This window comes from Neovison vison, chromosome 11, assembly GCF_020171115.1.
Source record: "Neovison vison isolate M4711 chromosome 11, ASM_NN_V1, whole genome shotgun sequence".
NCBI classification, from domain to species: Eukaryota; Metazoa; Chordata; class Mammalia; order Carnivora; family Mustelidae; genus Neogale; species Neogale vison.
Window position 1 is genome coordinate 65491343 of NC_058101.1, and position 14506 is coordinate 65505848.

Consider the following 14506-nt stretch of genomic DNA (forward strand, 5'->3'; position numbering starts at 1 on the left):
GTAGCCAATGTTCGTGGAATTAAAATGAATTCACTTGAATACTTGGGTAAATTAAAATCCCATATGTTATCTTCATTGGAGGTCCTTCTGTCCTTCCCCAAAACAAAATCTGCAGCCAGGCTGTGTCTACGACTGCGCCCATAGTGACTGGCTGCTACTATTCTATCTAAGCATTTTAAACAAGTATTTGAACACTCTGTGAAACGTGAGATTGATACAATTACTCTGGAGCTTATTAACTGTTCTCTTCATAAAAAAAATACTCTTATAAAATATTCTCTCGTAAAGCCCGGGTGGCTCAGTGGGTTAAGCCTCTGCCTTCGGCTCAGGTCATGATCCAGGGTCCTGGGATCGAGCCCCACATCGGGCTCTCTGCTCAGTGGGAGCCTGCTTCTCCCGTCTCCCTGCCTGCCTCTCTGCCTACTTGTGATCTCTCTCTGTCAAATAAATAAATAAAATCTTTAAAAAAGAAAAAAAACAACCCTGTGATGTTGGGCTGAAATGAGAGGTATTAGTTACAATCCCATGGCTTTTAAAAAGAAATAGATATGGAAGTGTATATATGAGTGCACATCCGTTTGTCTACAAAAGCTCACAAATATATACATGTGAAAACACACACACACACACACACTCCCATGATTCCACCAGGAGGAATCCTGAAGACATGGCTGAGCCCAGGCCTGGGCCAAGGAAAGGTACAAGCTGAGCCTAGAACATTCTTATCAAAGAATGACAGGGCCCATGGCGTCTTACCACAGGGACACAGCAAAGGCTGCAGGGCCTAGTTCGAAAGGCCTTCCACTGACCCAGTCTGGGATGATTCCACCCAAGTAAATCACAAGAAAGCATTACAGTCACTGATTAAAACGATATTCTCAGAATCCCCACCAATATACAGAAAGGGTTAATAATTAAATGGGAGGGAGGGGACACCTTTCTCACAGCAGATCTGAACAATGAGCATAAAGGCGTAATGGAGTTACAAGGTCCCCACTGAGCACCCGTCATTCTGGTGACTGCCCCAGGCAAGCATCATCCCTGGAAACTGACATTAGCAGGTGCAGCTGGGAGGCTAATGGGCTGTTCACATAGAGGGCCTCGAAGTACCTTCCCACGTGAGGCTTCTAGAGATGAAGGGGAAGTCCGGTGAGCGTGTGGTGGAAAGCACACAGACACCCAGCCCAAGGGGGCGCAGTCAAAACCCCTGGCCGTGGGGCAGAGCGACAGGTGAGCCTGCCGGTGGGAGGTGCTGTGCCACCCACCACCGCTTCCACAGGCGCTGCCTGGGAAGCCCACCTGGAGCCCAACAGCAGGGAAACGGCACGCGCACCCAGACCGAGTGGGCCTCTACACAGGAACTGGTCCATACCCTCCACATGTCTTGCCACCATGAAACCAGCCAGCTGGAGAAAGGGACAGTGGCTGAGGCAACACACAGTCTGGGGTCTTCTCCTGCATGCAAGGGACACTGTCCAACTCAGAAAAGCTGACAACTTGGACAAGGCACAAGAGGGCCTCCCTCTCCAGGCCACCTTTGGGGCTGCCCCCTCCCCCTTCCGGAATCAGGCATGCGCCAGCTCAGACCTCCATCCCCTTGCTCCCTGTCCCTGGGCTGCTGTCGAAGCTCACACGGGAGACCTACCTTATTTCACACCAAGGCCACAGTTTCCCACTTTCTCCCCAGCACACACCCCATAGTTTTCAGCCTGCATAAATCTTACTAAGTACAGACTTTGACTCAGTGCTCACATTTTACAGGTGAATCAAAAAGTTGAGGGAGAAAAAAAGATGTGGTGTGATCCCAGTATGGGCAGAGCGAGGATGGGGGCCCAGAATTGAGGATTCCAGGAGGTCCCAGGACCATGAGTCTGCAGCTGGCCGCAGTCAGCCGCGGTCCATCCAGGCCAGCCTCACGGGCTATCAGCCCGGGGCACAAAGAACTCCAGTGTTAGTCTCCCCCCTTCCCCCCCGCCAAAAATAGTCATTTCTATTTTAAAGAGTCTCGGAAACAATCTCCTATCTCCTATCAGGACCTTTGAGATGGCCTCATGGGCCACCGTGATCTTGGTCCCAAGGCCTGGACACGCTCCCTATCCATCCATCACTACAGTCATTCAGAATCTGGCTCTACACCTGAGTAAGGGACTGCCCCCGAGCCGCTCCAGCAAACCTAAGGCAGCCTCGTTCCCGCCACTGACACGGCCCTTGTCCGCCAACTCAGAGGGTTCCCACCCCTGGTATGCGGGCACAAGTGTGTGTGCGTGCGTGCGAGTCTTTGCATCTTAGTCATGATAATGTAAATGCACAAAAAGAGAAAAGGAGGTCCGAATTCACAGTGGGCAGAAAATATATAGTGTAACAGAGGGAAATAAAACTGCCAGTTTTCAGCAGAGAGCTAAGAAACCAGCTCCATTTGCTATTCTGCTCTGGAGAAGAATTTGTTCCAGGAGAGCAGGCAGACATGGAACAAACGCACACAAAGCCGAGGGCTCTTCAGAATTAAAGACGTTCTTTCTGTTTCTGTAGGACTGGCACACGAGCCACGGTCTATAAGGTTGTCTAAAAACCTGTGTTTCATCTGTATAGAAGAATATTCCTAAGGGCAAGTTAAAGAAATAACGTTGTTTCACAGTGGACCACAGTCAGGGGAAAAACGAGTCATTTTTCTGCTGCTTTCAGGAACCAGTACACTGTACGAAGTCCCGTATCTCATCTCCATGCAAAGGCACGCGGGGGAAAGGAAGCCTGGCGGAGGGCTGGTGCAGGACGGCCGGTAAGAACAGGCACCAGCCCAGGGAGGAGGCGACAGAAAAGGCCAGCAGAGACCCCCACGGCGGTGGGGGAGGCACGAAGGACACGGCTGGAAGCCACGGGGAAGGATCTTGGGAGCGTGGCCGCGGATGGCACCTTACCTCCAGCACGGCCACCTCTTGCCCATTGCGAAGCAGTCGGAAGGTCAGGGGATGCTTGGAGTCCAAGCCCGGGATCACGTCACAGCCTCGGAGAGGAACAGACACGATGTGGGTCTTGAGATCGGTCCTGTCCTTGTGGAAGATGAGTCTGTTATCCTTGACTCGGCACCAGCGCTCCCGCCAGCGGCTGTTGGAGAGCACGTTGAGATAGCCTGCAAGGGGACCAACGGCGGGCGGTCAGCACGCGGAAACCAAACCCACACCCTCCGCGGCCTGGCCACTCCCTTCAGCCAGCTCTGGGTCTCCTCGTGAGGCAGACAGCCCACCCCAGAAGCCCCCGCGCTCCCGCAGTTTGAGGATGTTGTCAGACAGGTGAAGCCCACCCGGACGGGCTTGAAAGGCTTCAGTCTGAAAGCCCGTGTCTCTCACCCTGCATGACACTGTTACCCCTATGGGGAGACCCGTGTACCCCTGCGCACGGGATCGAACTGTGAGAACAACAACCGTCATTTCTAAAAGAGGAAGGCTCAAATACGAGAAACCGATCACCCTCGTTTGTCACAAACAAATGAGCAGGCAAGCACACACCATGGGCGCTGAGGAGGCATGGGATCCAGGTTTCACGGGGTGGCGGCCTTGCATACCGGCTCCACAACGCAAGGAGGAGACCGCCCCCTGCCTTTGACATGGAGGAAGGCAGCGACATGGCACAGAAAACTCAGGTCCAAGAGGAAGAAATAAAACGAGGATGCTTGAAGTCATCCAGCCACCTTGTCAGCTCACGCACGTGTGCGCACACATGCCCGTGCCCACACGCCCCGAATCCTCTCCAGTTCTGATTTTTACGATGCCTTCCCAAAGGGCTTGGGAGGACGCATCTGGCTTCTCTCTGGGTCTCTACCACACTTTGTTTCTGCATCCGCACATCATTAGCCATGGATAAGTGCTAGGCAATCCCAGAAAACAGAACCCCAAGCACTCAGGTAAGTCACAGGGCTCCATGACACACTCTGCCCAACTGATAAACACTCGCTCAGTGAATTCCCAAGGTGAACATGCAGAATGGAAGTTTGCCTTCGGCTCAGCGTGACATCCGTTCTACTGATATCCCCTAAATGCCAGAAGCACTGCTTCTCCCGCAACCAAAGCTTACACTTGGGGCCCACACGGCTGTGTTTATGAAATGAGAGAGAAGGGGGAGAAGCCAGCCCAATGGCTCAAGGGCAAGGGACCCAAGTTCCTTGTATTTTGCATATTTAGGAGGGAGTGCAGGGAGGAGAGAGGCTGGGGTCTGACTGGAGTCTGAGGGGGCTCCTCTGCAAAGGAGTGGGGTTACCCCTGACATGGGACTGGGGCAGGCCACCTGGAAAACCGGACCTGAAGCTTTTAAAAAATTTTTTTAGAAGACTTTTCTTTGTCAGAGAGAGAGAGAGTGAGAGAGAGAACGTGTGCATAAGGAGGGGAGAGAGAGGACCGCGCCAAGCATGAGCCACCATGCGGGGCCAAGGCCAGACGTGGCGGTGTATCTTAAGAGGAAGCAGGCGGCGCACGGCAGATGTCCAGGAACTCCGGGAACTCACGGGGGAGTGAGCTTCATGGGGAAGTCCTGCCCTCCAGGATACTCACAGACCTTGTGGCTGGGGCTGGCATGAGGGACACCCCCCGTGCCCGAGTGGTTCAGGGGCAGGCGCAGGGACGTCTACAGGCCTGGCAGCATGTGAGCACGGGAGACAAAGGCTTGAAACTTCCAATGACTGGGTCACAGGAGCCTTGGAAACGACCGTAGGAGCCTGGCCTTGACGCACACGGGGACAGGAAGTGAGGTGTTAAGATATCTCTTGAGGAATCTAAGCTGTAAGACCTCAGAGCACAGTGGACTTCTTGGTGACAGTGACCAGGTTCCATTCAAGCTGGTACGTGACTGTCTACTGAAGAACTCTGCACTTGGGGACACTGTCTTGGGGGCCCGGTGGCCATGTGGAGGGAGCAGTTACTGAGCACACTCCACTCAGCAGGGGGTGGTCATCCCTGGGACAGGTCAAGGCACTCTCAGGACATTTCCTTCCCCGAGTGAACCCGGCCCAGTCACCAAAGTTATGGATCTCTTGACATTTGAGTCATAAAAGAGATGATTATATTGGACAAACCCTCACTTTATTTGGAGCATGACATCATAGGAAATGACCACGTCTTAATGCCTTTCTCAGATTTATTTCCAGTTCCGAAAAGGGCAGAGCAAAAAGAAAATCACAGCGGGTGAGGCCTGTTTCTACAAACAGGAAAGCCCGTGGTAACCAGGCTCACTGCCCTTTGCTCTTCTCTGAGAGGGGCAGCCCTATAGTCCCATCTTCCGGCGCGGGGGAGCCCAGGGAAATGAAGACAGTCCATCGGAGGCATCTGGGGTCACAGGGTAGGTTCCCATGCCCCCTGACATGCTGATGGGGTGGGGACACGGTCCCAATGGGCCCCAAGCATAGTTCAGCTGGACCACAAACCGGCCACCAGGTGGTGCCAGAGTGCAGCCAGGCCTGGGGATGTGGGGACCATGGGGTCCTCCAGGAGTCCTCCAGAGGTCCTCCAGTGAGAACCGCACTCCCCACCCCAGGCTCACCTGCCAGCCCAGGGCAGTTCCATGAACTGCATGAGGCAATTTCAACGCAATTTAATTTCTTTTTAGATCCCATCCATCGCACTAGGTGAGATGTTATGGGTAGTATCTTTGCAGTTGGGAATGTCACTGGTGTTTTGAGATTATTCTTGCTCTGAATTCGAAGATTGCTTGAAAAACCATGGCAAGAGGCTCAAGGTTTCATTAAAGCTATAAAATTAATGTTACGGGCCTGAGATTAAACAAACACCTGAGCAGAGGGGGGACAGACACAAACGCTCTTGCATTCCACCATTTTGAGCCCTGGCATCCTGGCCTCCGCGTGAGCTACTCTTGAGTTCAGGCAGCTACGGAAGGACAGGTAAAGTGGGGCCAAGTGTCCCCGAGTTCCCCTCCGTGGGGCAGGACATGTGGCGTCTGCCTGCCAGGCCTGTCTCGGTTTATAATCAGCTGGGAGATGTCAGGGGGAAAGAGGGTATATCAAAGATCATGATGCTGCCAACGGCCAGACCCTGTCCCCCCAGCGCCCAAGCCCCCACCTAACCTTCTTAGGGGCCTGTCTTCCAATAGGCGCACGTGCCCCAGAACGGGGATGCTGATGCCCCAGCTCAGTGACTTATACGAAGAATTCCTTCCGCCTCTTGATGAAAGGTCGCCTGATTTTTTGTGGGGTAAATTGTAATAGAAGGTAAGAAAACCCCTCCTGCTAGAAACTACACAAAGTCCCCGAAGAGCTGAGCTAGGAGGGGCCCTGGAAACATCCAGCAAGGCTGTCAGGCTAGGTCAACTTCTGCTGACCTCTGGGGCCTTCCACCTGGGACCTGGGACCGCGCTTTCCGTGTTTCTGATGACCCAGGCCACACACTGGCACTGCCATGATGCTGCCTTGAATCCGTCTGCGTGCTCAGGTCTTTTTAAAAATAAGCATGTCAGGTGAACCAATGAGTGATCACAGCAAGCGTTTACTGAGTGTAAATTACGACCTCGTAATGAAGCACCGAGCTTAGCGCTCGTGATTTCATCTTTAATTTCCTTAGGAGAACAAGGTCAGGAGGAGCCTGTCTCACAGAGGGAAGAACCCAAGGCTCAGGGAGGCAACGCAATTTGCTTAAGCTAATTCATTCCGTTTGCGAGCTGGCTGAGCTGCCTTTGTCTGCCAGGCTCTGTGCTGGGTGCTGGGGCACGGCTGGGGTGCACGGTAGTTCTTGGTCTCACTGCGGAAGGCAGGAGAGACCGCTGCAGCATTGCCCTGAGATAGGACCATCAGAGGCTCTGACCCGGGCCACACAGAGACTTGGGTTTCAGTGCAGGACCCTGTTTGCGCAGCTCCCAGCTGGTAGCCGGGACGGTGCAGAGAAGGTGGCCAATCAGGAGGCCGGAGTGTGGGTCCAGCGGGGGACAGATGGGGCAGAGAGGGAGAGGACACGCATCGCCAGACAACAACTGCTGAGTTCATAGACAGGCTCGTAAGCACCAGCGAAAGGCAAAGAGAAGGTCCTTCTTTGCTCAGGGGACTGGCACCCACCTCTGATCATGGTGTGCAGTGGCTGTGCACAGCACTCACCCAGCTGACACCCCCAGCACTGCCCAGCCTCAGGGCAGGAAAGAACAGCGCTGCCAGGCTGCCCAGGGGACTCACTGCCCCTCTTCGCTCCCCGGGGGAACGATCTCCGATCCCCCAACAGGATTGTTATTATGCGTCTAGAGACCCACCTGCCCAGCTACATTTCACAGAAGAGCTGGATTTGAACCCAGGTCTTGGCTGCTCTTGGGAGCTCTCCTCTGCCTGCCTAGCAGCACAGTCCCTCTGGCCTGGCCCTTCCGGCCCTGCTCACCGTGCAGGGACCATGGCTGCACGGCCCCAGCTTGGCACGACAGGTGTCTCGGGCCTTCATCCCGCTGACATTTTCTGCCCAAGACTTTGCAGCTATACCCAAACCACTGAGAACAGTCATTTCCCCCTTCCTTTCTCTACAGGCCCCTTCTCTGGCCCCTGGACAAAGGGAAGAGCCACATGACAGTCTTAAAATCTTGTGGACAGAGGAAGTTCTCTTAATAGAGGCTAAAGATGTCCCCTGAGCTGTTTGGTAGAAATCCATACATGGGTAATTACAGGTTCCAGATTCCTCCCTTCCTGTCCTCAGCGCGACCGACAGTGTTTCCAAGAAAGTACCAGCAGCAGGATTTCCTGCAAGGCCTGCTTACCAATGCAGGGAGGCTGGCTATGAGGGGTCATGAGTAGGCAGTTGCCGAAGGCGGGGGCAGAGCTGGGTCAACGGGCCAGCTTACCCCCCCACACCCCCCTGCCGCCACTGGCTGTGCCACGACTTTGCGGGGCTCTGCGTTCTGGTTTGTAATGAGGGTCTGGACCCCCTGTCTGCCTTGCCTGCCACATGAATGTGGCTTTTCATGAGAGAATTCCTACTTCTTCCGCTGGCCTAGAGCAGTTTAAAACACAAAAACAAGAGCCCCCTGGGTGGCTCAGGCAGTTAAGTGTCTGATTCTTGGTGTCTTGACTCAGGTCGTGATCTCAGGGTCCTAGAATCGAGCCCCACATCGGGCTCCACACTCAGTAGGCAGTCTGCCACAGGTTCTCTCTCCCTCTCCCTCTGGCCCTCTCCCACTCCTGCACACACACTCTCTTTCTCTCTCTCTCAAATAAATAAACCTTAAAAAAAAAGTCAAAAATGAAGCTGAAAAAGCAGTTCCCTTTGTTGGCTAATTCCTTCCTTCCATTTTTAATCTCTGACTCCCCTGCGGGGCCAACCCACGAGGACAAACCATCCCACACCAAGTGCTTCTCACAGCACCGGGGGAGGCAGAGTCGACAGGAAAGAGCACTTCGGTTCCAACAGATTCACGTTTTTCCTTCTGCCCCTCGGTGTCAGAACTCTGTGTGGTCCTGTGTCGTTCTGTCCCTCGGTGTACCACCACCCAGGGCAGCCAAGGCTTGACAAAGGACGTGACCGTACTGGGCCCACTGAAGTCTCACACGTGGGGCTGCCTAGATCCCCAACCGTCAAGGCCAGAGGGAGCGGGGACCTGCCCCGGACCTTCTCTCGGGGCTCAGCTCACACCTGGCTCCTGTAAGCTCTGGCACCCACCTACAGTGACACCCCCTGCACCCTCCCTGCCGCAGCGCCAACTCCTCTATTGCCCTGACACAGTTCACGCCCTGGGACGTGATGGTTGTCAAACGGGTTCATATCTGTCTGTATGGCCAATGTTGGACGCTTGGGGCAGTGTATCCCCCAGATAGGCCCCATCCGTGGGCAGACGGATGCTCACTGCAATACCAGGGCGAGCAGAATGGGTTTGCAGAGGGACGCGACCAGGGACCTGGTGACAGGACATGGGTTGGGCCACTGGGGTGTCCGGGCATCACAGCCCAGCCTCAGTTCCTAATAGAGGCCAAAGCCTCATCGCCCGGCTTCTAGGGCTGTTCTCCAGCGAAGGGCTGTGTGGTGGCCAAGAAAACAGGACCCTGTACAACCCCAGCCTCCGTCCCTCCCCAGCGGCCACCCTGTCTGCCTCCACCCCAGGGTCCCGGGGAGACGCTCCCACTGCCTTGGTTTCCCTCCTCTTAGTCACCGGGTCACACTGCACGTCTCTGCCCATTGCCCCTCATTCAGAACCGTCTCTGCCACGTAAACGGAAGCCCTGGGAGGGCTGGGGCTGTGTTGCCAGTGCCCACCCTATCCCGGGGATGCGGGGGCAGCTGCTCGGAGAGGACTCCCGTTGACCGGCTGAGGACGGGGTGGTTCGGCCGGCCGCACGCGAACCGAGGTCTGAGACAGGCAGGGCTGTCAGGAGGCCCGGTTTCCCGTCGGCCCAGGGAAGAGCGCCAACAATGGCCCTGCTCTCGTGCCGGGCTCCGTGCTCCTGCCATTGCTCGTGCATGTGCCCCAGCTGAGAAACGCTTCAAAGGAATTTGGGAAAACTTCATGGGTTCAGACAGAATTTGTTTTTTGTCTTGAAAGAACCTGAGATCAGGCCGAACCCTTGCGAGATCTTTTATTACGAAGCAGTAAAGACACCGCACGTCTCCTGCTCTCCCGCCATGCTGAGGCTCACCAGCCTGACTCGAGCAAGCCCACGGGAAGCAGAGGCCACTGCAGAGGAGGCCACACTCACGGCCAGGCCCCCTCTGTCTTACCGCAGGTGGGGACATCCTCCTCCGCAGACGAAGTCTGCTCATCCGTCGAGGGCTTTTTCTTCCCCAGGCCGATGATCTTGGTGATCTTCTTCCCAGTGACTTTGGACACAGTGCCCTTGGCCTCTGATTTGGAACTTTTTTTCCTCTTGACTGTCAAGAACAATGATGAAAACAAGAAAGTGTGTTTCGATTACAGACTTCAACTGAGAACATTTTTAAAAAGCCTAAATCATGGTCAATCTTATCTTCCTTGTTTTTCACTCACTGAGTACCTGCTGTGTGCCAGCCATCAGTGTGGGCCCGGAAGAGAGCAGAAGACAGGTGCTCTGCAGGAGGACATGCACGCATGAGTGCATACACAGAGGTGGCCGCCCGATGGCACCAGGCCCGTGCAGAGATCTACAGTGGGGTGACGCGGCAGAGACACGGGGCAGCCGGGGAAGCCTTCTGGGAAGGCCAACACAAAGGAAGTTGGGGAAGCTGGAGGAACAGAAGGAGGCAGTGCGGCCATACCTTGGCCAGCTCAGGGAGGGGAGGGGAGTGTAGGGTTCCACCTCATGGCTCAAAGCAAAGAGGTTACATTTACGTTCAATTCTGCTAGCGTTTGCTCCTATTGGGAAAGTACCTGCTGGAAAGAGATCTACAAAGAAAAGAGATCATACTTTGAACTCCCCGAAGACCCCTGATTAATTTCTTGCAAAAGCAGAAGAAAAGGACTCCTTGGAGGAAAAAGTGAAAGTACAGAAGAATGTGAGAATATGTGCCGCTATTTACTACACGAAGGCAGCATGTGGCACGTGTAATAAAATTATGAAGAAACCCTCAAAACTTAGGATGTTCAGCCCAAGTCAGAGCAGGAAAGCCACAGGGGTCCAAGCGGCACATGCCGTGAGCGCATGGCATGCAGGGAGGGACAGGCTACAGAGGCAAAGCTAACTCCCAGCGTTGGCAAAGTCGTAACTGTCATCGGGGCGGACACTGTCATGCAGCTTGTGGAGAATCTGAGCGACAACACAGCTGGGATGGGGGGAGCCCTGCTGAGATCTGTCACCTGCAAACAGCTTGAGAGTGAGCAAGGGGAGAAGCTGAGGTCGAAGCCACAGTGTACTTAAACTACCGGCTTCCTTCAGCAATGACTTAGCGTCTGCAGGACACAGAGCAGAGCAGTTGCGAACCCGGGTCACCGTCCTCGTGGAAACAAAGCAGGGGAGTTCTAGATACCGATGCATTCTCTGACACAGACACCCAGACGTCTGTATCTTTCTGTGAACCTGATTTCCAGCAGGGAGCCAGGGAAGAAATGGCAAATGAGAACAGGGACCAACAAAGCCCATGTCTGCCGCGCCCCACGCCTGCATGGGAACCTGAGATTGTAGGTTTTTCTGTTTCAGGGCAAAATTTAAAGATAGCTTTCCTGGCTTTGATTATATGTTATGTGCTGTGGGAGGACACAGACAATGCCTTCCCCTGAGTAACTTCCGATGGTGAGAACTGAAATTGCACTCTGACGTGACCGCGTCAGGGAATCACGTGGGCAGAGGCAGAGACCGTGACCTTTCGGCGTGAAACTGGTTGTAGCCCAAGAGTCCAAGTTACTTGGATTTCAAGGTTCTCCGTGGCCTGACTTGCTGTGTGGTTGAAGGGGATGTCATTTCAGAGCTGGGGGCGGGGGGGTGTCTGTTCCCTTCTAGTGCAAGAGCACAGATGAGCTGGGTTGGCGGGCTTCTCCTCTGGGAAGCAGAGGTCCCAGGGCCATGAGCACACAGGTTGTTGGCTTTGCACAAGGAGAACTCTCCCACAACCTGCAAATCCTACCCTCCTCGCGATCCACACCCCAGGAAGGAAGAGTGAAAGGTCGAGCCACGGACCGGGAAATGTTACATGTAAGACACGCCAATAAAGGACTTGTATTCAAAATACATAAAGAGCTCTCAGCGGTCAGTAAAGATGAACAAAATCCAATACAAATACGGACAAAGACTTGGATAGACATTTCATCAGATACATGGTTGGCAAAAAAAAAAAACACACACACACACATTAAAAAAGCTTCAACATCATTCGTCATTACGGAAATGCAAATTAAAGCCACAATTATAGAGCACTATATTCAAGTGGTCATAATTTATGCTTGAATAGTTGACTTAGAAAAAAAAATAATTCAAAACCCCAATGCCCGTGTTCATAGTAGCATCATTCACAATGGCCAGAATGTGGGAGAACCCAAGGGTCCACTGATAGATGGACAGATAAACATAGTGTGGTCCCTCCGGAGGCTAGAATGTCATCCAGCCTTAAAAGGAAGGACATTCTGACACCCGATACCATGTGACAGCCAGCTCTCCTGCCTGCAAAGTCCTTTCAGTGACAAGTCAGGTGAGGAAATGAGCTGCGGGGAGCCTGGGAGTCGGAATACAGACAGGCCGTCCACACCCGGGCCAGGGATCGGTAGGACGGCAGGTGAAGACACAAGGATTTCTCTGCACTTCCCACGTGTGACCTGGACCATGCCGTCTCTGTCACCAAACTTCCAAGGAGACCTGTCACACAATCAGGGCCTGTGGAGCTGGCGCCTGCCGTTGTTGATTAGTCTCATTTTCATGTTTTCAGTGTTTGAGGTCTGGGTGCGAGTAGAACTCACCTTGTTCTTTTCCTTCACACACGGTGACTCCGTTCTCCATGACACCCTCCCCATCCGAGCTGGGTCTCTCAGAAGACAGCTTCTGTGAGGGTAAAAAGGATGAAATTACTCTCACTGTGGCTCCCACTGGCCACGTGATGTCTCATGGATGCATCCACAGTGATCCCCACAGTGGAAGGAAGTGTAGCCAAGTCCACAGCCACACAGAGAGGCCGGGGCTTGGGGACAGATAGGCTGCTAGGTGGCTTGCTGCTGAAGCCTCAGAAACAGCAGAGGAATGAAGAACAAACTCACCAAAATATAACAAACACGCTCTCTAGGACTGCCCCTATCGCATCCAAATCCTGTTTGCTTGCAAGTAATTTCGAAAAAATATTAAGATTACAAAAGATAGTCCCCTCAGCAAACTGTGTTATCCTTCCAGAAACAGCTCACCATGCACTCAATTTCATCCTGTCGCCGACCAATAACCAGGTGAGGTGAGACATCACCTGTAACACACACCCTCCGAATATACTCACTGAGACGAGCTACCATCGAACCTGCCCAAGGGCATGCCTGACAACTTGAAATTCTTTCAGGCCTGAGATCTGGATGTAAGGAGCATGATTAGGACCCCAAGCTGGCACCTAAAGAGGAGATGTTGCTTGGAGCTGGGATCCTCCATTCTGGTGGGAGACTGTGGCATCAGGGGGTTTGGGAGGAAGAGGAAGTGGGCTGGACACCCCCCCCCCCGCCCCGTTCTATGCATCATAGCCCAGTGCCACAGATCCTGGCTGGCTGGAGACAAACAGAACATCTGGATGACACGAGGACAGCAGGGAACATGACGACCAGCTGCTATCAAGGGGTCTGGGCGGTGGTGCCAAAGATAGCAGGTGGGTGTCTGCGATCCTATTGCAATGCCAGGAGGAGTCGCAGGGAGGAAATTGGGGCTTTTAGAGGGTGCCTGTCATGGGCCAAGTTCCCCAGGTACAGCACCATGAAAGCCAGCACTGCCCCAGCTCTCAGGCCAGGAAGCAGCCCTGGGGCCCGGGTTGGTGGGTCTGACCAGGCGCTCAGAGGATGGCCTTAGACATCAGAGATCAGAATGGCCAGCGCCCATGGGGAATGGGAGCCCTGATGTGCTCCACAAAGAGGCATGGGGCAGCCTGTCTGGAAAGAGGAGTGCTTAGCAGCGTGAGCCAAAATCGTAAGAAATATCTCTACCGTTTGGTCTAGTAAGCCAGCTGCTGGGGGTCTCTTCTTGGGTCACAGAGACACAGCAAAGACTCGTGAGTGAGATGCCAAGTACCACGCTGTGTTAAACCATCTGAAAAGAAGGAAGACAGGCCTGGGGCGGGGGGTTCTGATACAAATAGCAGAGATGCACAGATCCAGGGTAACGTGCCTGGTGAAAATGCAGAAGCGCTTGCTGCTTATTACAAGTTTTCAAAAAGCTGGAATACTGCTAACAGGATACAGGGAAGGGAGGGAGAGGCAGCCTAAGAAATTTTATGCACCAGAGCACCCCGCTGGTTAAACCTACACAGGGTGCTGCGGGGGCGCTGCCTCCTCTGGGCGGCAGACTCACTGGGGACTTCTTTCCTCCTCTTTCTGTTTCTCTGCGCTTTCCAAATTTCTACAGTGAGCAGGCATGGGTTTTGTCATTAGGAGAAAAACAAACAGGCCGGCTGCATCACAGTGTCTGGGTGAGGACTGGGAGGTTAATTTATTGTGTCCGCTTAGAGGGGGCTGGTGATGAGACTAACACTGGGATCAGTGGATGCAAGTAAGCAGGCTGCCCACTATAATGCAGGTGGGCCTCACCCAATCAGGTGAAGGCTCGGAGCGACCCAAAAGACCCGCTTTCCCCCACAAGAGGGGATTCTTCAGAAGACTGTCAGCAGACTTTATCTGCACCATTGGCTCCCCTGGGTCTCTAGCCCATGGACCTACACTGTTGAGCTGGACTTGCCAGTTCCCATCATCACATAAGCCAATTCCTCATAATAAATCTCTTCAGGGGCACCTTGGTGGCTCAGTTGGTTAAGTGCCTCCAGCTCAGGTCATGATCCCAGGACTCTGGGATCGAGTCCCATGTTGGGCTCCCTGCTCAGCGGGGAGTCTGCTTCTCCCTGTGCCCCTCCCCTTGCTCCTGCTCTCTCTCTCTCTCCAGTAAATAAATAAAATCTTTTTTTTTTTCT

At 53.7% G+C, this 14506-nt stretch overlaps 1 protein-coding gene across 5 annotated transcripts in view; it reads right to left on the reverse strand.

Moving 5' to 3' along the window:
- AFAP1 (actin filament associated protein 1) overlaps positions 1–14506 on the reverse strand; it is a 136715-nt gene that overhangs the window by 25405 nt on the left and 96804 nt on the right. For all 5 annotated transcript variants that reach the window (XM_044267850.1, XM_044267846.1, XM_044267851.1 and 2 more), the window contains 3 exons: positions 12321–12402; positions 9680–9829; positions 2916–3127 (listed from right to left, as the gene is read on the reverse strand). In XM_044267850.1, the coding sequence (XP_044123785.1) occupies positions 2916–3127; positions 9680–9829; positions 12321–12402 (444 nt within the window). The remainder of the gene's footprint in view (positions 1–2915; positions 3128–9679; positions 9830–12320; positions 12403–14506) is intronic.